Consider the following 27,511-nt stretch of genomic DNA (forward strand, 5'->3'; position numbering starts at 1 on the left):
TTTTTTTTAAAAAAAAAAACTTCTCTTGTTCTGTTCTTACTATACAGTACTTTCCAAATTGATCGGGATGAACAAATTGCTGACTTTGCATCTCTGCCTTAGAATTAAAATATGAGCTGTAAGCATTATTTCCTTCTGATACATAAAAACTGCCGGTATGATAAATTATTTTTATACATTATTTTTATATATTTTCCCCATTAAATTTATATATTGTAGAAACAACCTCAAAGCAAGTTTATAAAAAGAATAAAACTATCAGCAAAGACAGTTATGCACAGTTATTTAAGACATTCAAATAATAACTAAAATCAAAACACACACAAACGTTCTGTACTTCTGGGTAGGCTTGTCAAAACAAAAATGTTTTAAGCAAGCCCCAAAAGGAGTGCATTTGAGAATGGGATGGGAAACTGTCATAACAGAAGCAGTGTATTCTTATCACGGTCAGGAGTGTGAACAGGGCAAGTAAACAGGGACGTTTGCACGGGATTGGTGGAAAAGAGAGAACAAAGGGAGCTTGTGCCTTTTGAATTGTCTGGCTGCCTGTCCGAGCTGTCTGGGAATCTTTAGTTCTAATTCCTGCATTGCAGGGGGTTGGACTAGATGGCCACTGGGGTCCCTTCCAGCTCTATAGTTCTATGACTCCATGATTCCATTGAGCTTTTATGCAAAGATGGGTGTTAGTCTGCATCACTTTTTCTTCATTAAAACAGGAAATTAACCTTCCTTCATTAGAAATATACTTTCAAATGTGAGATCAACATGTTTAGAATTGTCCAGAAATAAATAGAATTGTCCCCCCGCTATCACCCAATATTGCAAACATGCCCTGAAATATGTTGTCACTGCATAACAAGATCATGCAGAAATGAAATTTTGATTTATTCGTATGTAACTATTGTGGGAATTACGGGATGTGAATTCATAGTTTTCATTCACTGGTTAGAGAGTATGCACTCTGTTCCCCTGGCATGTTAAATCTTCATGAGAGCTTGTGGTGGCTGATCCTAATAAAATGTGAATGATGCACATGTATGCTTAAATTCTGCCATCTAAGGGGCGTGCAAAATCCCATGTTGACATTGCTCACCTACCAAAAGAAAATAGAGAATGTGTGTATTTGTGTGTTAGTTGATTAAAGTAATACTTGGTCAAAAGTATTTCAGCAAGGGTTATAAAGAAGTGCAATTCTCTCTCTCTCTCTCACACACACACACACACACGGTGTATTCCTTTGTAAAATACTTGTGTAGAATACTCCAATGCCAATAGACTTTAATACAGCATTTCCTTCAATTTAATTAACCAACTGTAACTTCTCAATGAAGTCTCCAGAAGCCTATAAATACTCTTTGCTTGTGATGTAATGACTTAAATCAAAAGGCCCACACATCAAGATGAATGGCTCTAATGTGAAGTTATTGACTGAAACAATGGCTCTTCCTGGTGAGGGTAGAACGTTCTTGTACGAGGCAACTCAGAAAATAGAAGTTCCTGGGGAAAGATGTTATTCAAAAGCTGGTATTCACTACTACCTATCCCACTGTTATCCTTTCTCAAAGAAAAGCTCTAATTTCTGTTCAATTCATCTTGTTTGGTGTCCAACGGAGGCAGCAAAAATGCACTTGGTTGTTCTACCTTGCAATTACTGCTATCCATACTTATACTAATCCAACCCTAACCAGCCTCCTAGATAGATCCTAATGCAGGGGTAGGCAACCTAAGGCCTGTGGGCCGGGTGCGGCCCAACCGCCTTCTCAATCCAGCCCACGGACAGTCCAGGAATCAGCGTGTTTTTGCATGACTAGAATGCGTCCTTTTATTTACAATGCATCTCTGGGTTATTTGTGGGGCCTGCCTGGTGTTTTTATATGAGTAGAAAGTGTGCTTTTATTTAAAATGCATCTCTGGGTTATTTGTGGGGCATAGGAATTAGTTCATTTTTATTTTCAAAATATAGTCCGGCCCACCACATGGTCTGAGGGACGGTGGACCGGCCCACGGCTGAAAAAGGTTGCTGACCCCTGTCCTAATGTAAGATATCCCTTTCAAAACCATCTTGTTGTTCCCTACCCTGGGGAGGGTTCTGTTCCATTTCCTCAAGAACTGTGAAAACTAATTCTTGAAATAGTTGGAAGGCAGGATAAACAGGTCCTGACTTAGTGGAACAAAAGATGACCTCATCCTCAAAGGGTTGGCTCAAGGATCAAAGTCTTCTTCTATGCTTTCAAAATATAGTGTGTTCGACCTAAAGGCCAAACTGGGCAAGACATTATTAGTGTGACTGGAAACTTTTCTTCCAAAGCAACGAGCAGGTGCCTCAATCCAGCATGAGAGCCAGCAAAGTTAGAGATGCTGGGAGAGCAGGTTTCAAATTCCCATTTGGTCATGGAGCTCACTGGGTGACCTTGGGCCAGTCACTGGCCTACCTCACAGGATTGTTGTGAGGAGAAAATGGGGAGGGGAGAGAACCATCTGTGCCACCTTGAGTTCCATGGAGAAAAGGTGTATATAAATGTAATAATCATCACTTGGATTAGCCCCAATGGGACAATGGATTAAAGCCCCCCCCCCATCCTCACACCAGGCTCTTGATTCAAATTACGCTTCCATGACTGCTATTTCCTTTTAAAAAGTTATTCACACAGTTGCTAAATGTGTAATCAGGAAAGAATGGAAAAGGAAAGCTAGTTTGGAGAGCACTTATGGTGGTGGGAAATGACAGGAGATATGGGAGACTTATCAGAGAAGAACAAGGAAAGGGGGCTTTTCCATCGGGTTTGGGTCCTAAGAATACTAATAAATTGATAAAGATCTACTCTTGTTTGTTCTGGATCATCTTTCAGAGTAGGAACAAAAGATAACCCTCTATTAAGGCATGCGTCCCCACATACAATCTGTCTAATAGTTATCAACTATGAAGTTATCTACTTAACTTCTATCGTTTCTTTCCCATTACCCAGGACGTAAGCTCCTTCTTCGAGTGAGGAGACCACTGATTCAAGTCCTTAAAATGTTGCAATATATTTACTATTGCATCTGTCTTTGTGAACAATCGGGTGATGACAGCAATAATCAGTCATATGCGAGTCACATTCAAATCCACAAATTAAAACATTTTGTAAGCAGAATTCTCCTTACATAACCAAGATTATTTAGGCCACTTTCATCTTAGCTGATTTCTCTTCTTTTACTCTCACATTAAATTCATTTAATTCAGTTTCCAGTTCTGATCATTTTTCAACCCAGTTTCTTTTGATCTCCAGTACTTCTGCAAACAGGTTTATCTCCCTGTCCATTATCACTTTCAAGCCTGGATATTTTTGGTGAAATGTCAATCAAAATAATTAAATATAAGGAGCACTTATTCATTATCAGATACCATCTACTCTGAATGCCCCTGGGTTTCTTATTAATTTATTGCCCTGTCGGGATGCACAGCAATTCTGCAATAATTCTTTAAAAAGGGAAGTGGGTACATCTAGCATGATTTTTTGGAAATTTCACAAACTCTTCTGTATTTCCAGTAATGTATCAAGATTGTCCCTTGTGAGGGAGAGACACTTTGTAGGTCCATAACAAGGAATAAAACAAGTTGAAAAGAAAAATGGTCCCACAAGAGAAAATATCAATCCATGGATACAAGAAGTACTTAATTTTCACTTCTATTTGCTGTTAGTTATTATATCTGCCTCAAAATTAAAAGATCTGAGGTATTATATTATTTATTATGTGTCGACGAAGAGGATCTGCACATAGAAAGCCTTCTGACGCAAATACACTTCTCCATTATGATAGTTCCCATCTTCAATTATTGAAAAACAGTTTGCCATATAGAAAATTCAAACATATAGGAAAAATTATACTAGGTTTTGTTTTCATCTCTGTTGCAGGAGTAACCACCAAATGTTCGATAACCAACCCAACTGAAATCTAGATAAGAAAAACGATACTACAAGGTTTTCAAGTGAATTAAGATAGACTATTTCTTACAGTTGCTAATAATTGCCCTTCCTAACATCTCTGTAGGTGCAGATAACTTGTTCAACAGAAAGCTAACCAAAGTATAGTGACAAGAGTGCAAAGGACGAATTTTAAAATTTGAATAGCTACTTTCTTCAATACCTGTTGGCTTCCATACCATCTGCCCCCGAACCACCATGAAACTGATGCCAGATATATTCCAAGGACTAAAATTAGTCAGACAGGTAGGAAAACGAGTACCAAGTTCAATGGTGTCCCCAAAAATCTTAACTTCTACTACAAGGGAAGCAGGTACCCAGGGTCTGGCCTCTCTTTCTTTCCGAGATACTAAACCTTTGCCAAGGATGAAATTTTCTGCATCCCGACTTAGAAAGGCTGACATTTACAACTCGACCGAAGCCTCTGCTCTTACCAACTGGGGGAAATACTTGAGGGGGGACTCACCAACTATGAGGCGCTCTGAGTCGGGGAGCTGCTTGAAGAGTTTCCTGAAGTCTTCGTTCCGCTGCTTGTAGGTTGGGCTCAGCACCTGCGAACGGCGGAGAGTTCATTAGAAAGAAAGGGAGGTAAAGAAGATCAGAGGGAAAGCAGCAAGAAGGGAACACTATATGAGGATACGTTAACATCTCTAACTAAGCATTGGGGAACGCAGTGGGTGGTGAAGGCAGATATTATCCCACTACAAAACGCTGCAAAAATGAAGGAGGGAAGAAGAAAGCTAGCTGGGAGAGGGCTGATAATGGTGGGGAACAATAGGAGATATGGGAGAGAGTGACAACTTGCAGGAGTAGAAGAAGAAAAGGGGGTTTTCCATTCCGTTTAGATCACAACAGAGTCCCAACACCATAGGAGAGGGTAGGACATAGTCTGCATCAAAAGCCTCCCAAACATTTTAATCCACATTTTAATCCACATTTTTCAAGCAACAATTAAAAATGAAGGTACTGTTTTTTGACATTTAATCAGGACAATCTGATGTTATTTTATCAAGGGTTCAAAATTTGTTTTGGCATGGACCAAGGCGGCAAGAAAGGAGGACAGGCCAGCAGAAGGTGTGGGGGAAATAATAGTCTTGCCCTAGGCTTACTTTATATTATCAAGGCGATTTATTGAATCAGATCTGTAGGTGGAATACTGGACAGCATTCATATGATAAACGGATACAGTTGTGGCCGCAGGTTTTATTTTGAACCAAGAGTCATAATAGGTGTTCTATAAAACTTCATGTTAAGGAGGGATAATAAAATAAGGGATAAAATAATGGGAAATGTGGCGGGACGTTCCCATTTATAGCATCCTCAGGAGGCAATTTTTGAATTGATGGAGTCTTACGTTATGGAGCAAGGAGACATTATGGGATAGGATTTCCCATCAAATAAATAAGTAGTCACACTAGAATCATGGCAAATGGATAGCTTAATCTGGAATGTTCTGGGGAAATGGAAGCTATTTGGCAACCCACGTACAGTCGTACCTTGGATCCAGAATGCCTTGGTACTCGTCCGTTTTGGCTCCTGAACGCCGCAAACCCGGAAGTGAGTGTTCCAGTTTGTGGACGTTCTTTGGAAGCTGAACATCCAACATGGCTTCCAGTTGCATGCAGGAAGCTCCTGCAGCCAATCAGAAGCCATGCCTTGATTGTCAAACGTTTTTGGAAGTCGAACAGACTTCCGGAATGGATTCCGTTCAACAACCAAGGTACGGCTGTATATAGTATATACAAACACATGCTCAAAAAGTGAAAACTTGAAGGGACTTCCACAACATTGGTGGCAACTCAGGCTGGTGTAACTAGCGCTGAAATCTAACAGCTTGAGTCTTGGTGGGACCAGATGTATCCTCGCTATCAATCCAATGAAGAAACCATTTTTATGGCTAGGGGTAGCCCAGACCAGTTCTGGTTCAGCCAGGAGGAAATGCACGATTCTGAATGGATTAACAGACCCAAGAAGCAGCCATGAATGGTTACAGGACGATGACTGGTTTTTGTGTTTGTTTTTTTTAAAAAAGCTCATTTGCTCAAAACTGGGCTGCTGCTGGGAGTTCGAAATCAATCTGTAATTGTTTTTGCACCCTAGCTGTTCTTTTGTTGGGAAGAATGTACAAGGGATACGGCTCCCGTGTGTCAGTATGGAACCCAATTTGCAAGTTTCAAGGTAGTGAGGATACTGCAACTTTGTTGTGATGCCGTAGTCCTAAGCAGCAATGCATCCTGAACCCAGCTAGAACTTGAATTATTCCTGCTGCATCTCTCTTATTTTTGATAAAGTAGGAATCCTGTAGGAACAGGAATTCCAGCTGGCTACACACCTTCTCACGCATTACAAAAACTTCTGAGGTCTCAGCTCAGATAAAAACAGCCACATAATCACACAGAAGGAGCCCCCCTCCTCCTCAAACTGTCAAGCCCTTAAGGATTTAATTGCTGTATCTCACTTTGGAAAGACTGAATGCATAACAACTGTGTTCCATATATATGTGTGTGTGTGTGTGTGTGTGTGTGCGTGTGCGTGTGTGCGCGTGTGTGTGCGCGCGCATGTGTGTTTTCATGTGCACACGCATTATGCTTCCATAGTAATATACGCTAGACAACTACAAATGTCCTGAAGTTGTCGCTTGGTAAACGATTATCAAAAGGCCAAGAATGGGTTTTTAGTTGACGCTAACTTTAGATGAAGGCTAAGTAAACTAGATGGAGGAATCTAGACCCAAAGTTTTGCAAAACCCAGAGAAAGCTAAAGGAACCGGGATTTCATTTTCAGTGTGACTTGACTGAGGCGCATAAGGGGGTGATAAAGGCTGTTACTACTGGATTCCAAACCTTCCCTATGTTTGTGATGGATTAGGATAAGCAGTTCTAAAATTTATTCATTGCATTCATCAATCACTGCATGCAACGATGCCTCTAGGCGACACACAAGGCAATACAAAATACACATTAAAACATGTGGAATTGAAAAGGGGAAATAAATTTGGCAAAGGCAGATTCTGCATGCCAGCAAAACCTAAGTGAGCAGAGGGAAGTTAGCACAAGAACATCCATGTGAGAGGGAGGCATGGCTTTGGCAAGACGACACTCACAGCTGGAATCTCTTCCCATCCAGAGCTGCCATAATCTTCGGAGAATTCATGCAGGCGCTCCAGGTACCATAGAAGCCTCTTGTCCTCTAGGTCCAGAAGAAGACTCCAAACTGCTCCGCATTCCGACAGAGAATCCATGATGTCATTTGCCACCTTTCACTCTCAGTCTTTAGGGGTACATGGATTTCAGGAACAAAACAAAACTTTCCCTTCGGGACTCAGCAAAATTATTAATAATAGTAGATGCTTGCTTTAAAAGCGCATTAATACTATCCACTCCCACCTCACATGTGGGAGGGGAAGGGGGAGGCAAAGATAAAAGAATAATCAATCTTCCAGCAGGATGCTTTGGGAGAAACAAGTTCATTCAGAAAAGTTTATTCGCTGACGTATTGCCTTGCCTTCCTGTTGCCCAGTGGCTTTGCAGTGGTGCCTTCAGCTGGAGAAATCCCAACAATGTTGCTCGCAGCAGACTACAGCAATGTCACACACGCAGGCACCCAGTCTGCAGGACTCTTGGCAGGATTTGCATCTCAGCACGTAGGCACTGTCCAAATCGTCTTGGGCTCTGGCATGGCAGCAATGATTTCCACATCACCTAAGGCGTCCAGTTCCAGGTTCCAATCTTCTACTGATTCTCAAGAGTCTGCTGGCATCTCTGGAGCAGCGAGAGCTGGTTTCAGCCTTTTCCCTCCCAGAAGGCGTGCACGAAACAGCAGTTTCTGAACCCCGTCCAGGGCCTGCCCCGGACACTCCTCGTTCAGGCTCTTCTCTCCAAAAAGGCAGCTCTGCTCTCTCGTTAACTTTTCTTGTGGGAGCAGCGGGTGGGGAAAAGATATCGAAATGACTTGCACGCGCTTTAAGTTTCAGGGTTGTTCTGTGGGCCAATGCCCTGAAGTAACCCAGCCTCAGTCCTCCCTTCCAGCAGATGTTTCCTGTACTGCAAAAGTGGCTGGACAGCGTTTGTGTTGGGGCTGGGGCTGGGGCTGTGGTGTGGGGGGGGGGGGAGAAGGCAGAGAGGCCAATCTGCAGAAGCAGAGATGATGAAATCAGCCCCAAGAAAGCCAGACTGCTCTGTTTTGTCACTCGGTGACCCTCTTGCCTCATTCTGCTCTCTTCGCAGAAATATTCAACAGCAAAGGTTTTGTTTTTAATCTGCAACTTTTATTGTGTGCAAGAAAAAGAAGTTGAAGTTCTGCCAACCCCCCACCCCAGGTTTTATTTGAATCAATAATTTCTGGAGACCGTGTGGTTTACAGTCCTCTTCGCTTTCCACATTACATAGTCTCAGTTTTCACTAACAGCAAACTTGACTTCGACCACATTCAGCCTATACGTTAGCAGCACTATGATACCAATCTAAACGGTCATGACTTCCCCCAAAGAATTATGGGAGCTGTAGTTCGTTAATGGTGCTGAGAGTTGTTAGGAGGCCCCTATTTCCTTCCCAGAGTTGCAATTCCCAGAGTGGTTTACAATAACTTATTGTTCACAGGGAACCCTGGGAACAGTAGCTCAACAAGGAGAATAGGGGTTGCCTAACAACTTTTAGCATCCTTAGCAAGCGGCACCTCCCAGAATTCGGGGAAGGGGGGAAGCTATGACTGTTTAAAGTGTCATGCCACTGCTTTAAATGGGTGGTGTGAATGTGGCCAAAATGTAATGAAAGAATCCAAAACAGGATATATAAGGTACATTCTGAAAGCTGGGGTGTTACACTGTGGCATGAGAATTACTGTAACATGAGTGCTGCACAGGAAGATACACAAATATATGTAGATGCTGTTTAGGTAGGTAAATGGACCTGGGTATAGGGTCAGAAAATACTGGTTCTTAAGACCGGTGTTTCCTAAACTTCGGTCTCCAGCTGTTTTCGGACTACAATCCTTATCGTCCCTGACCACTGGTCTTGCTATCTAGGGATGATGATGGATGTTGTAATCCAACAGCTGGAGACTCAAGTCTGGGAATCCCTGCCCTAGACTGTAGAAGACCCCCTTTCCTGCAACCTAACAAGAGAAAAATATTCATTGAACAGATACTTACCAACAAGTGTGGGTATTATGCTCTTAATATGGGTGCATACACACACATTATGTGGAACTCAAAAATAAGGGTTAGGGTGTTTCACTTTGCAAAGTTTGAAACGAGAAAAGTGGATACTGTATTTTTCGCTCTATAAGATGCACCAGACCATAAGACGCACCTAGTTTTTGGAGGAGGAAAACAAGAAAAAAAATATTCTGAATCTCAGAAGCCAGAACAACAAGAGGGATCGCTGAGCAGCAAAAGCAGCGATTCCTCTTGCTCTTCTTGCTTCTGGGATAGCTGCGCAGCCTGCATTCGCTCCATAAGATGCACACACATTTCCCCTTACTTTTTAGGAGGGAAAAAGTGAGTCTTATAGAGCAAAAAATACAGTATATGGAAAGAGACTGGGCAGTGCAGTTAGGTGCATGGCCAGAAAAGAAAGTGGGTGGCAAGATCTGTCTAGGGATTACAAGACGACACAAGAGCAGGCTACAAGATGGCCTCTCTAATCCAAGTTCTGTTACATGCTCCACATAAAGAAGAATCTAGATATTCCACAATATGTTCACAGATGATTGAATGAATGGACAACATTTGTCTGTCACAAATTTGCCCCTCATAAAGCTACGATCTCCAGCACCCTTAACCAAGTACAGTTCTCAGGATCCTTTGCAGGAAGCTGCGTGCTTTAAATGCATGGTGCAGGTGTGACCATAATAATCTCCAAAATTGAACTGTTCAAGGTAGGTTGGGTGAATATGTCTCTTGACATGAGCTGCGAATGATAAAAAGAACTTAAGAAATGGGAACATTTAAAAAAAAAACCAAAATGAAACAAAAGGTTAAATGCAAACTCGAATTTATTTACTTATTTAATTTAGAACATTTCTAACACCACCTTACATTCAATAGATTTCCAGGGAGGTGACCAGCAATTTTTAAGCAATAAAAAGCACAACACTACAATTAAACAGCCATAATTTGTTCTTAGTTGGTTTTTGCATTTATGGGTGTTGCTGTTAAACCTGGAGATGTAGATTCATCATCATCCAATATCACCATTGGTTGAACTAACTCAATAGTGGCATTGTCCATTCTCCTTCCAAAAGCAGGAAGAACATTATACTCCCGTTGATAAATTATACTTTGCTTTTAAAAATGTATTCTGAAGCTCATGTTCCAATTTTCTTCTGCCAACATTCAGCTGAATCTTGCTTAGCATGAGAAGCTTGTTTCAACCTTGTTTACCAGGCTAACAGCTAAATAAAGCCAGGATTCATACCAATGGATATTAGTGTTATCATGAAAAAAAGTATGTTAAAGGGAATGTTTATTTCAGGTTTGATTTGCAAATGTTTTATCTACCAAACAAAGCTTAAGTGGTGCATGCTTTGGTTATCTCCAGCTTGGACTACTGCAATGCGCTCTACGTGGGGCTACCTTTGAAGGTGACCCGGAAACTACAACTAATCCAGAATGCAGCAGCTAGACTGGTGACTGGGAGTGGTCCTGAAAGACCTACACTGGCTCCCAGTATGTTTCCGAGCACAATTCAAAGTGTTGGTGCTGACCTTTAAAGCCGTAAATGGCCTCGGCCCAGGATACCTGAAGGAGTGTCTCCACCCCCATCATTTTGCCCGGACACTGAGGTCCAGCGTTGAGGGCCTTCTAGCGGTTCCCTCATTGTGAGAAGTGAGGTTACAGGGAACCAGACAGAGGACCTTCTTGGTAGTGGTGCCCACCCTGTGGAACGCCATCCCATCAGATGTCAAGGAAATAAACAATTATCTGACTTTTAGAAGACATCTGAAGGCAGCCCTGTTTAAGGAAGCTTTTAATGTTTGATAAATCATTGTATTTTAATATTCTGCTGGAAGCCGCCCAGAGTGGTTGGGGAAACCCAGCCAGATGGGTGGGGTATAAATAATAAATTATTAATTATTATTATTATTATTATTATTATTATTATTGCCACTTCCTGAAAATAAAAGAGGGGAAGCCCTCTCCCCCTCCCCATAAAACACAACAAACATGCAGAGTCTTGCACAATTTCAGCCATATGTAGTGGGCTTCTATTCTCATTTGCTCGAATGAAGGGAAAGGAATCCCATAAACGAGAGAGCACAAATGAAGACCTTCTACTTCTGGAGAAATCAATGGGCCTTTGGGCTGGGGAACATGGAGTACACTTCCAAACTCACATGTCACTCGTTCACATTCAGCAGCGCACAAATTTGAGAAGGCAAGAGCTTAATCCAAGCATAGTGGTGTGTGTTAGACTAAGATCTGAGAAGCTGGGGTTCTAGTCCTGAAGTCATGAAATCCACTGGGTGGCCTTGGGCCAGTCTCTGTGCCTCAGCTAGCCTACCTCACAGGGTTGTTCTGAGCATAAAATAAGGAGGCAGAGAACTGGGTATGGCACTTTGAGCTCCTTCTTGGAAAGGTGGGATATAAAAGGAAGGAAGGAAGGAAGCTTAAGGAGAGGGCAATTTAGGGCAGAGAATTTGGAAGTGAGGAATAAAGCCTTTTCCCAACTTGTGGTTTCTCTGCACCCTCCCCATGCTGTTGGATTCCATAAGGACTGATGGTATAAAATGGCCCATGTATATAAAAATGTGCTTAACCCTGTGTATTGGTCCACACACAGAGGCAGCAGCTATGCCCACCAAGGACGCAAATCACTGGTGTGCAAAATGTTGTATGTACGTACAGTGGCTGGAGAGGGAGAAATGGAGCATCTGCCTTTTAAGCTATGATGCTGGCTGCATGCAACACCTACATGGCAACACCTGGTTTATAATTTGGTCCCCAGCTGCAGGCTGGCTGCTTTAGAGTCAATGCCTGTGTCTCCCCTGTGCTGATTTAAAGGAGTACCCCCTTATCTCTGGTTCCTGGATGATGAGAAAACCTATTAGATACCAATAAGGAAGATATTGTCTCCTATCTCCAGATGCCCAGCTCCACCCCTGAAGAAAAAGGAGCAGGTCTCCAAAGATGCGGAGGCGGGGTGGTAAACATTAACCCTACTGCAAACACAGGGAGCTGGGACAGGATGGCACTGGGAAGAGGGTGGGTGGGTGAGGCAGATTTCACAGGGGAATAACTGTTTCATAGGCTCCAGCTGTTTGTTCTTGAGAGAGAGAAAAAACACCCTGAAAAATCTCTGGACAGGAAAGCCAAGCTGGCTGCAGAGAAGAAACTGGGAGGCCTTGAAACGTCAGCAGGGGTTGGATAGGAAAAGGAGAACCAAGGAAGGACATACACAGCATGCATTCAAAGTGTTCTGGTGCCATTTTAAACAGGAATGGCTTCCCTCTCCCCCCAAGAATTATGGGAGCTGTAGTCTGTAAAGGGTGCTGAGAGTGGCTAGCCTTCTTTTCCCCTCAGAGAGCTACAATTTCCAGAGTTTCCTGTGGAGATGGACTGGTTGTTAAACCACTCTGGGAAATGCAGGTCTGTGAGGAGAAGAGGGATCTCCTAACAACTCTCATCACCCTTAAGAAACTACACTTTAATTATTTATTGCATTTAATCCACCCTTCCCCCACCAAGGATCCCAAGACGCTGTACATGGGTTCTCCCCCTCTCCATGGTTCTTCTGGTTTCCCAAGTCTTAGCACGGGATTATAACCATGACACCACGACCTTAGATCAATTGACCTGATCCTAAACTCCTGCACCCACAGCTTGGATCAGAAATGGGATTTGAACTCAGGCCTCCCAAGTCCTAGTCCAACATTCTAACCACTACACCACACTGGCTCTCTGACATGTACGTTGTGAACATGGCCACAGACGCACACTCCGTTCTAATTCAAGGGTTGTGGTAAGATACAATCAAAAAGGTTCGCAGTGGGAGCCAGTAGGGCAGGCATAGGCAAACTCTGGCCCTCCAGATGTTTGCGACAACAATTCCCATCATCCCTGACCACTGGTCCTGTTAGCTAGGGATGATGGGAATTGTAGTTCCAAACATCTGGAGGGCCGGAGTTTGCCTATGCCTGCAGTAGGGGGTTTCTGCCATACCAATCTCAAAGGACAGGAGTTATGAAGCAGGTTAGGGTCTTATATATTTGAGAGAATAAAATTACCCCAGCAGCCTGATCCAACTCAGAAGAAAGTCCAATTAACTCCACTGGGATTTGCTCCTCGTGGTAATAAGGCACAGGATTGCAGCTTCAACATTTTTCACACAGGCTGCATTGTGTATTGCAACCAGCAGGGGGAGCTGATACACATGCATCACACTGGTTCCATGGGCTGGCTGCTGTAGACCCCAGGATCTCTGGGAATCCCCCCAAGCAGTGGGTCCTGTTAATGTCAGTGGTAGAGTGGAGCACCCTTCCTGAGGGCTTCACACTGAGAAGTCAGAGAATCAGAAATTAGTTAAAGGGAGGTTGAACTTGCACTTATCTCTCACACTTATTTCAGTAAGCTTTCCAAAAAAACCAAAAACCCCAAAACACACATTTAAGGTGGCACCTTTGATCAATTTCAGTTTTCCAGAAGAGAGAGAAGGGGCTCTGAGCCTGGGAGAGCCACCTAGCTAAGAGTCTGCAACTGAGGGGAGATCTGACTCACCAAATTCCTAGCTCATGCTACTATGGTAAAAGGTTAAAAAGGTAAAGGACTCATGGATGGTTAAGTCCAGTCGAATTCAATTATAAGGTGCGGTGCTCATCTCCGTTTTCAGGCCAAGGGGGACAGCGTTTGCCCACAGACAGCTTTCCGGGTCATGTGGCAGCATGGCTAAACCGCTTCTGGTGCAATGGGAAACTGTTAGAAAAGCCAGACCGCATGGAAACGCTGTTTACCTTCCCGCCACAGCGGTACCTATTTATCTACTCTCACTGATATACTTTCATACTGCTAGGTTGGCAGGAGCTGGGACAGAGCAACAGCAGCTCGCCCCAACACGCAGATTTGAACTGTCAGCCTTGCAATCAGCAAGCCCAAGAGGCTCGGCGGTTTAGACCACAGTGCCCCCTGTGTCCGTCCCACCAGGGGCATGCTGGCCAGCCAGTTCTGGTCTTTTTCGAGCAGAGGACAGTAAACAGAAGTTTAGAGGCCAGTTGGTTCACACGGGTTAAATTGCACACAGCAACCTTTTAAAACTTTTCCAGTGTTGACCTATAAAGTCAAAAGGTACCTGCAAAGGTGCTCTGTTCCCACAATAGTAGATTGAACAGACGCACACATGCATGCACGAGCCCTTGGATTTCACACAGGTTCAAACAACAATTTTCCACTGCCAGTTTTAGACAGGTGTTTCATATGCAACCCTAGACCAAAACTCTTTTAGGCGCAAACACAGGTAGACCTGGTGTAGGACATAGCCAGAGAGCATGAGAGCAGGGCTGTAGCTTGGTGGTGGAGAGGGCATGCAGAGCAGCTGTCCATCTGCCCAGGGAGTGGGCAGTGCTGAGCTAGGCAGACCAAATCATATGACTCGGTGCAGGACAGCTCCTTATGGTTCAAATCTCACCGCAGATGCAACATTCTTCCAGGCTCGCAATAAGGGGCCGATAATGATGGTGTTGGGGAGGTCGCAGTACTGACCTACGTTACAGGTTTGTTGGAAAGGTGAGAGTAATGACGCACTCAGACTGCTTTGAGCATTCACGAGCCAAACAACTGCTAGTGATTGGTATGTTTCAAAGGCTGCCTGCCAGAACAGGTATTTATTGCCCCAGAGCAAGTGTTTATGCCTGTATGTTGCAGCTGACCTTTTAAAATATGTCTAACTGGAGGAAAGTTGCGGCCTGCTTTTCTGTCTGTGTGTGTGTGTGTGTGTGTGTGTGTGTGAGAGAGAGAGAGAGAGAGAGAGAGAGAGAGAGAACCAGAAGCGGAGTGCTCAAATCCCTTTATTGCTCAGCAGAGAAAAGCAGCCTCGCATGTGCTTTGCAGGCATGACTGAGAATGTTCCGGTGTGCTCAGAGCATTTGTGCAGAGGTAGGTTTTCTCTCAATGTTTAATCCCAATGAAAAGAACTTGGCAACAAGGAGGAGTCTACAGCCCTGGGGAGTGTGTGTGTGGGGGTGTATGTGGGGAGGAACTAAGTTAACCTTTACCTTCTGTGATGACTTCATTTTTTAAAAAAATGATGTACTAACTTTTGTTAAGCGAGAAAGCCTAAGACTTCAAGGACAATAACCTGATATTTAGAAAGAAAGAAGAAAAAAACCATGTTTAACCCCCCGCCCACCAATAATATTTTTTTCTAGAGAATGTGAAAAAAATGACTCAAATTTATATTCCCTCTCACTGTAATTTTTACTGTATTGTATTGTGTTAATTTTGACTGGTTAATTGTAATTTAATTCTACTGTTGAATTTTAATTGTGTGTGGTTTTAATATTTATTCTTTTAAATTGTTTCATTGTATTGGTTAATTGCAATTTAATTGTACTGCTTATTTCTGGATTCTTGCATGCTATTGAAATGTGTGCCCCTGCTTAAATACAAAAGTTTTTTTTTTAAAGTTCTACTTTGTTTTTGCGAATTTATAAAAACAAAGAAGAGAGAGAGAAGAAGAAAAACAAAGGAAAGAGGATGGAACCAGCAAGAGGAAGAAATGAGTGGGGAGTATAACCTTTCCTAAGTCTCCCCCAGCCTTACCTTTTTATTTTCCTTTTAAAAAAAAAAAGAACAAACCAAACAGACAAAACTCACAATACCTGCTTCTGTACCAGCCAATAAAGCCTACTGAAGGTATTGTGAAACCAAAGCATAGCCGATTTGAGCCAGGTCCTGCAGTGTTGTGCATTATACAGAGGTGGCCTATGACTCACAAAGCCATTTTTCTCAGCTCATGGAGAAAGTCTTTGCTGGCACCAACTTTCACCTGCTCTGCCTTTGTCCCATTTCTGCTCTGTTGGGCATACCATGTAGACCTCTCAAAACTACGCTTGCCGTTCTGCCAATTCCATCAAGGCGCCTGGTGACATCACAGCATCTTATAAACCTCATCATCTTATAAACTCCCATCCTTTGTGGGGGTGAAATTAGCGCCAGCGCCTACTGTCAAGAGTTTAGGCGTAATCTTCGACGCCTCCCTTTCTATGGAGGTGTAGGTTACAGCTACAACAAAGGTGGCATTTTTTCATCTCTGCTGAGCTAAGCAGTTGGTCCCTTATCTCTCTCACCTTTGCCACTGTGATCCATGGGATAGTCACCTCCAGGCTTGATTATTGTAATTCACTCTACGTGGGGCTGCCCTTGAAACTGACCCAGAAAATCCAGCGGGTGCAGAAGGCCGCGGCGAGACTCTTCACGGGGTCCTCGCTGCGGGAGCACATTCATCCGGTGCTATACCAGCTACACTGACTCCTGGCGGAGTACAGGATCAGGTTTAAGGTGCTGGTTTTAACCTTTAAAGCCCGATACGGCCTAGGACTCTCGTACCTATGGGACCGCCTCTCCTGGTATGCCCACAGAGGACCTTAAGGTCTGCAAATAATAACACCCTGAAGATCCCAGACCCCAGGGAGATTAGACTGGCCTCGACAAGAGCCAGGGCCTTTTCGGCCATGGACCCGACCTGGTGGAACGCTGTCTCACAAGTGACTAGGGCCCTGCAGGATTTGACATCTTTCTGCAGGGCCTGCAAGACAGAGCTGTTCTTGCCAGGCCTTTGGTCAGGGTTCAGTCTGATTCTTTTCTTTCTGTAGAAGAACAAGCATTAAAGAGATCTCCTAGCCTGAACACAGGTCCTTTATAAGACCAGTGGTAACAGCTGGCCCTGGAGAATATTAACCACTCTCAATTTTACCTGCGGACTGCCATCTGTCCAGATTTTAATTTGCTCTGAACTAATTTTAAGATGTATTTTAACTAATTGATTGCCTGTTTTTATAAGACTGTCGACTTCCAGGGTGGCGCCATCGGTAATAGCAGACTCCTTCTTACGTTCTTTGTATACTGTCTTAGTTTCATGATGTTAGCCGCCCTGAACCCGGCTATGGCAGGGGAGGGCAGGTTACAAATAAATTATTATTATTATTATTATTATTATTATTATTATTATTATTATCACTAGTGCTCAAGGAATCCGGGGGTTGGGGAGGTAGGCAGCTAAGGAGGAAGGCAGCTCCTTTGCCATGCAAGGAAAAATATGCACCCTCTTAATAATCAGGATCAGGATCAGAACCTGGAACTGAACGGCCTCCATGCATTCTGCATGCAAATCAAACGTATGTTGAAAATCATTTGGGAGGCTAAGCAAACACAGACTTGGGATTCTACAGAAACACACAGGTGGGACTTGCTATTGCCACGGAAAAGAATGAAACAGCAACGTGGGAAGGAGCGGCCTCTGTGGACCAAAAAGGATAATGCAGGGCAAAGAAGCCTAGTAAAGGATAATATCAGCACAGGAGGCTGGACAGAGATAAGAACGCCAGTAAAAAAAAAGCAGGAATAGGGCCAGTACTTCCAATGGTACTAACAAGAAGCTGGAGCTCTTAAGAGACGACTTGCACCTATTCTAAGGCACAATTCAGAGGATGGTTGGTGAAGAACAGCCCTTGCTAGACATTCCATCATTCACATTATTAAAAACCAAAGTATGGATTCTTTTTCATTTCTGCAACCCTAACCAGACACACAAATTTAATGACGTGTGCTGTGTTTTAACACCTCTTACTGTCCCCCTACCCTGTGTTTAATTGATAATATTATTTTATGTACACTTCTTTTCATGTACACATTTTGGGAGTTTCAGTTGTGTTTTATTGATAATTTTACCCGCTCTTAACTTCTGTAGGTTCCCAGCACGTATTGGGGAACCAAGGTCCTCCAATGCATGGGAAGCCTATACAATAAGAACAGCAGAATCATGGCTGCAGACTGTTAACTGCATGGATAAAGGAATGCTAAAGAGGGCTAACTTTTGTCTAATTTTAGGCAGAGCTTCCTAAGTATTCAGCACCAGGTAACCCAAAGTGTAACAAATAAAAGGTGCCACTGGCACAGTAAAATAGCCGAATTTGCAAACTTCAGTTGGGGGACTGGCCCTATTTCAGCACTGCTTGTTTTTACCTGGTGAAAGGGGAAAGAAGAACTAGGACAAAATAACCCAGAAGTACACAGCCAGTGCTTACTCTGCGGATGTGCTGTCGTTCATGCTGAAAATACATGGAGAAGAAACAAGAGAACAGAAATAAAATAAAGAGGACATGCCAACAGTAAGACACTTGCATGCACACACAAACCACAGAAACACAGAGAGCTATGCGGCAAGGGGGAAATGTCACCTTCTACCTTTCACCATCAAGCTCTTACTATTATGCCCATCCTCTTAAGAACTCAGATCTCTCTGTATGCGTCTAGCCACATTACTTGCTATTCACATAGCCAGTTTCCAAACGTAACATTTCTTTCCAAAATAATGATTCTGGAATCTGGAACACTTTGACACCTAACCCGTCCTCCACAAGGGTGTTTCTGGAAAGATTCGCAAACGGGAGATTGGATTCTCTTCCTGAACAACTTCATGCGGCTGCAAAATTTGTGTCAGTTGCATTCCTCCACAAAGCAAAAAAAATGATCTTAAGACTTGAGGGGATTCCCCATCTAACTCCAATTGGCTTTCATTGCTCCTCCCATTTTCCATGAAAACGGGACCTCTTGAGAACCAGCCATGCTTCTTCAAAATGGCTTCCCAGTTTCTGCTAAAGTCTCCTGTGTCAGTGCAAACTAGAGACAATCCTGGTTTCAGAAAGTCTGGAGATGGCACGGTCGTTTTCATCTAGGACTCCCCTCCCTCTGCATATAATTTAAAATGTATAGCCTGGGGTCTAGCTTTTGTGGCTAAAAACGTCAATTATATCTACCTGAAAGCCAAAACCCTGTTAAAGGAATAAACTCCGGAAGCTTGACAAATGTACCATTTAATTTATGATTGTGGAAAGCAGGGTGGCGAGTTTGCACCAGTTGACTTGGAAATAAGGGCATATGCAAGTATTGCAACAAGGATTCCTTCCCCTTAGCATTGTATGCTTCCATGGACAGACCATGGCCAATGACTGCTCCTGGTGGGGCTGATATATACCCCCTCCCTGAGCAGCACATGCAGAGAAAGGAAGCCTGTAGCTCCTCATTTGTTTGCCCATTAAAGGGACACGGTTGCCTGCAGCAGGTTATTCCTGGTTGGCTTGATCAGGGAAGGAGATGGAGCAAGAAGCATTAATCAGGACCAGCCATAGTACTTGAAGTTGACTGCTAGAGACAGGAGAAGCTTGAAGGAGCCCATGTCAGCACAGTTCTTGGTTGTGCTCATATTTGAGATCAAAGCTGTCATCCTGCAGCAGAAGGCAAAATAAACTACAGAGACCACAAGTGGTCACATCATTTGGGACCAGACCCGTGATACTTTCTATAATGGAAGATGTTCTGTAGTGATTCCCACCCCCCTCCATGAAATATTGTTCTATTTCTAGCAATACATTATTTCGTAACATTACTTGGCAATGTAATGGATGTATACCATACCAGTCAAACTGTGTGGTAATAAACTACCAGTATTTTCAGGTGACTATACCCAAGAAGTGTGTGCATGCTATATGTGCACACAGAGTTCTTCTGGAATACTAAAATCAGTATGCTAACAGTTTTTCATGCCTTCCTTATTCCACTTAATTTTTTAAACTATGCACCGGCAACATGCTACTAGAAAACACATGGAATATGTTTCCAGTATGTAAAATCAACATGTCATTTTCCTCCCAGTTTTGTTAACCAAATATAAATTAAAGAAGCATACTACATCAGATCTTAAAGGGTTTAGGGCTTTTTTTTAAGCCCATATAATTGGGGGGGGGTCCACCCCTCCTTCCTATCCAGCAACCCTCTATCACAAAGGTGGAGCTCTAATTTTAGACAAAGTTTAGGTTCTGTAGACATCAACAGATCTCAGTATTAAACTAAATTCTAAGGCTGAAAGATCCAAAGACAAATATTCCTTGGATTTGCTTCTGCTGAGACTACCCCCTGTATACCTTCTTCCCTCAGGAGACAGGTAACAAGCTTTAGGAGTTTGTTGCGTGGTACTGTACCCCTGCTCCACTGGAACCACTATCTCAACTTTCAAAACATTTTGCAGAAACTGTGCACACGTTCACATATCAACCTTGTAAATAAGCCCATAAAAGCTACTAGCCTGCAAAAAATGTTTACCAGCCAGTTGGGCTAGTAGCCTGTTTCCACAATGGCAGCTGCAAAAGAGAAGCCCCATCCTTCATGGCTGGCATGGAAACACAGACTTCTAGTCTCTTGACAGGCTGGTAAACAAAAAAGCCTTCTACCAAGCAAACTGGAGTGAATCGTCTCTCCTCCTCCAGCCCTCTCAGCTTGCTTGGGGTTCCTGGTTGCCTATGGCTATCTGGCAAATTGTTAAAAATAGCCTGCCTTATACATATTTGCCTGTAATCAATAGATCAACCCATCTGCAATTTAGCAGACATTTTCTGGGACTCAAAACATGATCTTAGGCAGATAACCTTCATAGCCAAGGCCTTGGGGCATGGATTTCTTCCCAATATGGCACTTGCGTCCACACAGAACATTGAGTGTCTGCGTTCAGTAGCTTCCTCTGGTTTGGCATAAGGGATTATGCGTTTCAGAGAGCTGAGACTATACTGACATATTTTCAAGGCTGCCCCAGCTGCAGACCTAAGGCATCATTCACATCACTCTGTGCCCGCACTGCATGGTCTTTAGTCAAGGGCGCTGGAAAGAGCACTGGAAAAAGAGAGCACCTGGTTTTTATGGTGGGAGGAACCAATACTGAATGTCTGCATGATACCCACTTTCTTTCCCTGCATCAGAGATTCTACGGTGATAATGGATGGGAAGGAATTAAATGAGGCAGGGGAAACCTGTGGCCTTCCTTATGTTGGACCAACTTCCCCAGCCCCAGTCAGCAAAGCTAATGGTTAAGGATGATAGGAGCTATAGCTCAGAAGTGTCTGGAGGGTCACACATTCTCCACTCCCCACTCCAAGGACATTAAAGGTGGAAGGAAGCTGAAATACATCCCTAAAATCAGATATCAGAAAACCAAAATGGTGCATCTAGATTCTCAAGAGGATGAGGAAAGAGCATGTCAAATGTTATGAGCTTGGCATATATGCGGAGGAAGCCTGCCTCTGTGCCCTGAAAACAGGGGTGCCAAATCTGAAGCCCTGCATGTATCACAGGACTTCCACTCTCATCAACTCTAGTCAATGGTCAGAGATGATGAGAAATGCAGTCTAGCAACATATAGAAGGTCACAGGTTGCCATTAGCCAACCCTGTCTTAAAAGCATATACAAGCTCCAAATGGAAACATACAAGGGAGTATTCCCATCAGAGAGTCTGTCCAGCAAGGGATCAGACCGCAATCCAGGAATATGACCTGGAAACTCACAAAAAGAAAAAGAAGCACAGAAATATGTCTTGGCTAATTTACAGCCAGAGTTCTCCAGAAAAACAAATCAAGAGCTCATGGTACAAAGAAAGTGATGTCTTTAGTGATGCCTATCTAATAACTTTGGGGCATGTCCACACAGAGCTCAATCTGAGGAGAGAGGAAGAATCAGAAGATTCTTCTTATGACAGGTACAAACAAGGAAGAGGGGCATGGCATCAGTCCTGCTGTGCAAAGTGTGAGGGAGGCAGAACATCCAGCAGGAAGTGAAACAGGGTACTGCAAATTCTAAAGGAAGAGGTATTTTTCCCCCCAGCCTCAAATTCCTCAAACTGTTTTCATCTCTGCCATCTGGCTGCTCTGGTACCAAAAAACCACACCCTTTTCTAGGATCCAGCAGAAGTTACAATGACGGCCAGGAGGAAATCCATGATGTGCAGGCCAGCACACGCACCTGGCCGTCCACTTAAAAATCCTTCTTTATCAAGCCAGTGCTCTTGCTGGCTCCAATATCTACCCGCCCCACTTCAGAATTCAAATGTCCGATGTAACTCTAAGACCTCTTCTCACCCATCCCACCTCTATCTCCTTCCCACCCTCCTTCCATGCATGCATCAAGGGATAAAGGAAGCTGAGATACTTACATTGTACCAACTCTGGCTTTTCTGTAAGGACAAAATAAAAATAAAAAAAGAATCAGTTAGTATGGAGGTTCTGGCACTAGGTGAAGAAAAGGGGAATTAAAGAGAAAGGATTATACCAAATTTTGGTAATGACCACTAAAACCAGATGAGGGAAATGTTAGAGACGACATGGAATGTGAAGGGTCCCAGAACACAATTTTTGGCACTTATCCCAAAATGGCCAAATTGTAACAAGCAGGAAATGAGCGTCCTCATTCATACTTGGTATGTCACTTCTAACCTGGAAATGCCAAGCAATGATTGATTAGCAATCCTCCTGGGGCTTTCACATCCAATTCAAAACTGTACAATGGAAGACATGGAGGTGTAAGGGAAAATCAAGCCTGTAAAGCTAGAATTGCTGCTGTAATATAAATGCTCATCTAGGTAAAGTTTGGACACTTCTCTCCGTTTTATTTTTCTCATCAGCAAAATAAAGCAATGGTGGGTTCTTCCTTGAGAGGTCACTTAGGGTTGCACCCAATGCTAGTCATACCCAAGAGTAAACCCACTGGAATTAATAGACATTAAGAGATCTGTTGGTTTCAATGGGTCTGCTCTGAGCAGAAATTAGCTGGATGCAAACCTTATGATGCACACTTCTTTTAACAGGCCTGATCCTGTAATCCCTTACACATTAACTACATCTATATAAGCAGGTTCAAGCTGTGGAAGGTGGGGCTGGGGAGTATACAAGAAGCTGGACAGCACATTCACACTTTTAAATGCCCCCACAGACACCACCCACACCTGTCTGGTCCTCAACAAAGTATATACACAAAGTATCAAATGTGGTGACAGTAATAATAATGCAACAAAACAACAACACCACAAACTGGCTTATAAGTATAAAACCAAATTTACTAGAATAATAACTAGAATAGAGATAGACCTGTAACCATTCAAGCAACAAACATACTAAGGTGCCATGTGCAAAACAAAGCCTGGAGATACTGTAAACATGGAGTCGATAAATGTACATGGAGAGGATAAAGTTGTACATTTATCCACTCCATGTTTACAGTATCTCCAGGCTTTGTTATAAGCCAGTTTGTAGTGTTGTTGTTTTGTTGCATTTTGGTCCTCAACAAATACACACAGTCTGCACTTTTGCCAGCTTAAATGGCAGGACCTTCAGCACTGAATTTTCCACCATTCATTCATTCATGACTTGATTGTGTCCTTTTATAGGTTCCTCAGCTGCAACAGAAAGGCCAACCAGCCCGATTCATAGTTTACTTTCAGCTGCTGCAGAAGAATAGACCATGAAGGTCACAATTTTCATGGTAGTCTGCTTGCATAAAGCCATACCCTATGTGGTTCAGGTAATTTGCATCCACATGAAGATTGGTCTGCTCTAACTGAAATATGACATTACATTAGTTTTATGGAACATTGGAATGAGTCTCTATTGAGTTAATATATACTGTCCTGGAGCCACAATTAACTTTTTTTTCCTGCCATAAGCAATTGGGAGGAAACATAGTGAAAAGCTCACAAGGTGATGCAACAGTGGAAAAGGCACATTCAGTGCTAGGAATTATTAGGAAAGGGAATGAAAATACATTATATCAGGCTACAGTTTGGAAGCACACGTGAACTTGGATCTGAGCCCAAATGCAAAAGCAACAGCGGTTGCCAGGAGTGGGTTCACACAGCTCCTGCTGGTGCACCAACTGCATTCTTTCCTTGGGACTCAAGAGGTGGTCACAACGAAAGATGCTTCGGCTTCTTATCACATGAAATGTTGCAAGCTGCTCTACACAGAGCTGCTGTTAAAAAGTGTTCCCAAACTGCAGCTGGTCCAAAATGCTGAAGCTCAACGGGAGAAGGTTAGAGGGAGCATGTGACTCTCTCATTCCAATGATTATACTGGCCTCCAGTCACTTTCTGTGGTCAATTCAAATTGGTGGATTGACTTTTAAAGCCCTAAATCATGGGTAGGCAAACTAAGGCCCGGGGGCCGGATCCGGCCCAATCACCTTCTAAATCTGGCCCGCGGACAGTCCAGGAATCAGCGTGTTTTTACATGAGTAGAATGTGTCCTCTTATTTAAAATGCATCTCTGGGTTATTTGTGGGGCATAGGAATTCGTTCATTTCCCCACCAAAAAAAATATAGTCTGGCCCCCCACAAGGTCTGAGGGACAGTTTGCCTAAATGATATAGGAATGGGACACTTGAAAGACCATCTGCTTAGGTATTTAAGATGTGCAGGTGAGGCTATCTCATTGGCACCTAGGGCTTTTCTAGTGGCTGCACCTTAACTCTGAATTCCTTCCTTTGGGAGCTTTCCCCTGCTTTCTCTTTAATGACATGACCCCAAGGGTGTGTGGGTGTGTGGAGGGAAACAGGAACTTTTCCTTTTCAGCTGGCAGACTTTAATTGGATGTTTTTGCAGCTGCGCTCTCTCTCTCTCTCTCTCTCTCTCACACACACACACACACACACAAACAATTGTAGTTTGAAAACTTTGTAGCTGCCTTATTCTGAGGAAAGGGTGGGATATAAATATTCTCAATTTTTTTAAAAAAAAGTAATAAAATTTTATGGTATGCCTACTGTTAGAATACCACATATAGTGCTGACCCCCCCCCCCCAAAAAAAACCCTGTAAAGTTGGGGAAGGTAGAGAAAAGGGCAACTAAAATGATAATGGAGGTTGAAATGGGTTCACAACAAGGAAAACCACACAGCTATCTCTCTGTCCTGAGAGTGGAAGCAAAAACATGTGAAGGGGAGAAGAGTAAAGTCCAAAAGAGTTTAGCAGTCCCTGCGTCCCAGGGAAGTTCTTGGAGACACCTGCCAGAATTACTTTTGGACACAGAAGATGGAACTCAACAGAGGGCAAAACCGTGTATGCATGTGCAGAATGAGGTCCACTTATGAAAGGGGGTTTTCTCCTCCTGTCCTTCTCCTGTGCGCCCCCTAAATCTGTTTTGGTTTATCCTCCAAATACCCAGAGCAAATTTAGAAGCTGTTGGGGGAGCATGCAAGGGGAGGAGAAGGGGAAAAGACCCATAGCATGAGTGGACCTCATTCTGCACACACAACTTTGTTGAATCTCACTCAGAGAACATACCATACTACACCCCTTCCACACAGTTATGTGGCTTTCTAACTCGATTCCAGACCCCTTGTTTCACATCATCATCATCACAAAGGGTGACAAAGTGACAGGCTAAAGGAAGAAATAGCAGAGACCCAGCAGGTAGGTAGGTAAGAAAGAAAACAAGACAGAGAGAGAGTCAAGTTCTTACTTTGATCAGGTTTAATCGGTCATACTGGAAAAAGAAAATCATGAAACATTAGAACGGAAAGAAAAGGAAACAGAAATATATAAGGGATTTTAGAGGGATAATACCTGCACACAGGGCAAAAGGAGGGGATGCAAACAAGTCACCTACAAAGCTATGCTGGCATATTGCGGTAACAATGCAAAGCTATGCCACTCCACACAGGTCTACAACTAGGCCTCCCAAAGGGAAGGCAGAAGCAGCTATCATGGCCACAAGCTGCAGAACCTCAACCCAGCTGCCTGTAACTGAGCAGACTGTAAAGGACAGGCGAGCTCTGCATTGGGTAGAGCCACAGTGGGTGTCCTCTACAGTTTTGCTGTGTGATGCAGAGATATTTCCTCCATTAACATGCTTCATTTGTGTACCACTTTGAGTGGCAAATTGGAGATTGGTGAGAAGGGAGTCAGCAAGGCTGGCAAGATCCATGGCTCCTGTGTATTGCTTCCCTTTCATCGTACAATAACAAGTAGGAAAGTTGCCATCTCTAATAGACATAGGAAAGCACAGTGCTCAGTGATCTCAAAAATATAGAGATGGGCTGGCATCTGTGTTCTCACACAGCAGCAGTGTACCCTCACAGCAACTTCAGCAGGAAATGACTTCATGTAGACATTGCTGTTGGCGCTGCCAGATCAAGTGCTTTGCTCCAGAAGAACAGGTGTAGTATTATGCCAGTATTGCTTTCGCCCGATGGCAGGTGGTACTGATTCACAATAACTAACCTGGCTTAAACCGCTGAGACATCTTTAGGTATTTCTAATTGTGTAAACAAGCCCCCAAGTTAAGCCATGCCTAATTCTGCACACTAGTTCATTTGCTTAGCATAGACACTTTTATGTGTTAGCCATGATATTGCCCTCATTGCTCAATTATAGCCAAAACAGAAGCCCACTTCTGATGAGGTTGCAATAGACCCACCCTGCCTGTTGGATACTTTTGGCCAAAGAGCCAGAGAGCACTCCTTTCGGTTACTAGGACAGTCCTCAGGACCAGCCATTATTCCTGGCAACAGAAAGGGCATGTAAGAAATAGCCAGTACAGGTTTCTTACTCTCCCCTCTACTATGCACAGCTGCTGATTCCAGAAACCCTTTATCCTACCAGAACCATTGTGCTGTCACAGAAAGAGGGTGGAAGAGGCAGAGGATTAACCCAGAGGCAATTTCATAACTATCTTCTAAGGCTTGTAGCAACCCCAGCCTATCATTCTGGGCTGGCAAAATGGGTTGGGTGGGTCAGCCAGACATGATAGTGGAAAGATAGGGGGCAAAGGGAAAGGTGGGAAAGCTCCTAGGAAGCCCCTATGGTTAGGGTCAGTCCTGCACCCAACAGATTGGACCCAGAAGATCTATGCTCAAATCCTAGCAACTTGGCCAAGCACCTACTTCTGAGTTCCAGCTCTAAAATAATAAAAAGTAGCAGCTTTCCTGATCAATAATAACCAATTGCATAGTGCTTTGACAGGGCACAACAAACAAGATTTAGTAGTGATATGAGCAGTATAATGAGTAAAGCACATGGGCTGAGGCAAAGGCATTGGGAGATCTAGACACAAAAGGATCAGGTGGCACTTTCCAGGGCGACACGTTTGGTGCCCAACAATTCAAATTGAGAAACACAGCTCAAAGTTGCCACATGAGGATGCAAGATTCTGTTTCTGCACAATGGTAAGGGACCATTACCTCTCCCCCACAACCTAAATTATTTTGAACACTGGGGGAAAAAATTGCCCTTGAAATAAACACCACTCTGCATTGTTATGATTGTGTTTGTTTGTTTTTGTTTTTTGGAGTAAGAAGGTTCTCTATAGTTTGAAGAAAAAAAGCCAATCCTTTCCCTGTGCTAGGAAAGCAAGAATTCTCTGCTCTAAGAGCAAGGCAACAAGCACGTGTGCCTTAAAAATTTGTAGCCAGATTGGAAGATGTGATTTGTAGTTGCGTCTTAGATGCACATTTAGGCATCTGACCTAACCCTCTCAAAAGATATATTCCTTGGAGTTGCCTCAAAAAACACTTTTTCTTCAAA

General features: G+C 43.3%; 1 protein-coding gene across 12 annotated transcripts in view; it reads right to left on the reverse strand.

Moving 5' to 3' along the window:
* The window catches only part of GRAMD1B (GRAM domain containing 1B), a 212,758-nt gene that overhangs the window by 26,488 nt on the left and 158,759 nt on the right, over positions 1-27,511 (reverse strand). For 10 of the 12 annotated variants that reach the window (XM_080983439.1, XM_080983442.1, XM_080983435.1 and 7 more), the window contains 3 exons: positions 22,152-22,172; positions 18,201-18,224; positions 4,432-4,516 (listed from right to left, as the gene is read on the reverse strand). In XM_080983439.1, coding sequence (XP_080839565.1) covers positions 4,432-4,516; positions 18,201-18,224; positions 22,152-22,172 — 130 coding nt within the window. The remainder of the gene's footprint in view (positions 1-4,431; positions 4,517-18,200; positions 18,225-22,151; positions 22,173-27,511) is intronic. The other 2 variants (XM_080983440.1, XM_080983441.1) reach the window with 2 other exon arrangements.

This window comes from Podarcis pityusensis (genome assembly GCF_964106645.2).
Source record: "Podarcis pityusensis genome assembly, chromosome: 15".
Classification (NCBI taxonomy): Eukaryota; Metazoa; Chordata; class Lepidosauria; order Squamata; family Lacertidae; genus Podarcis; species Podarcis pityusensis.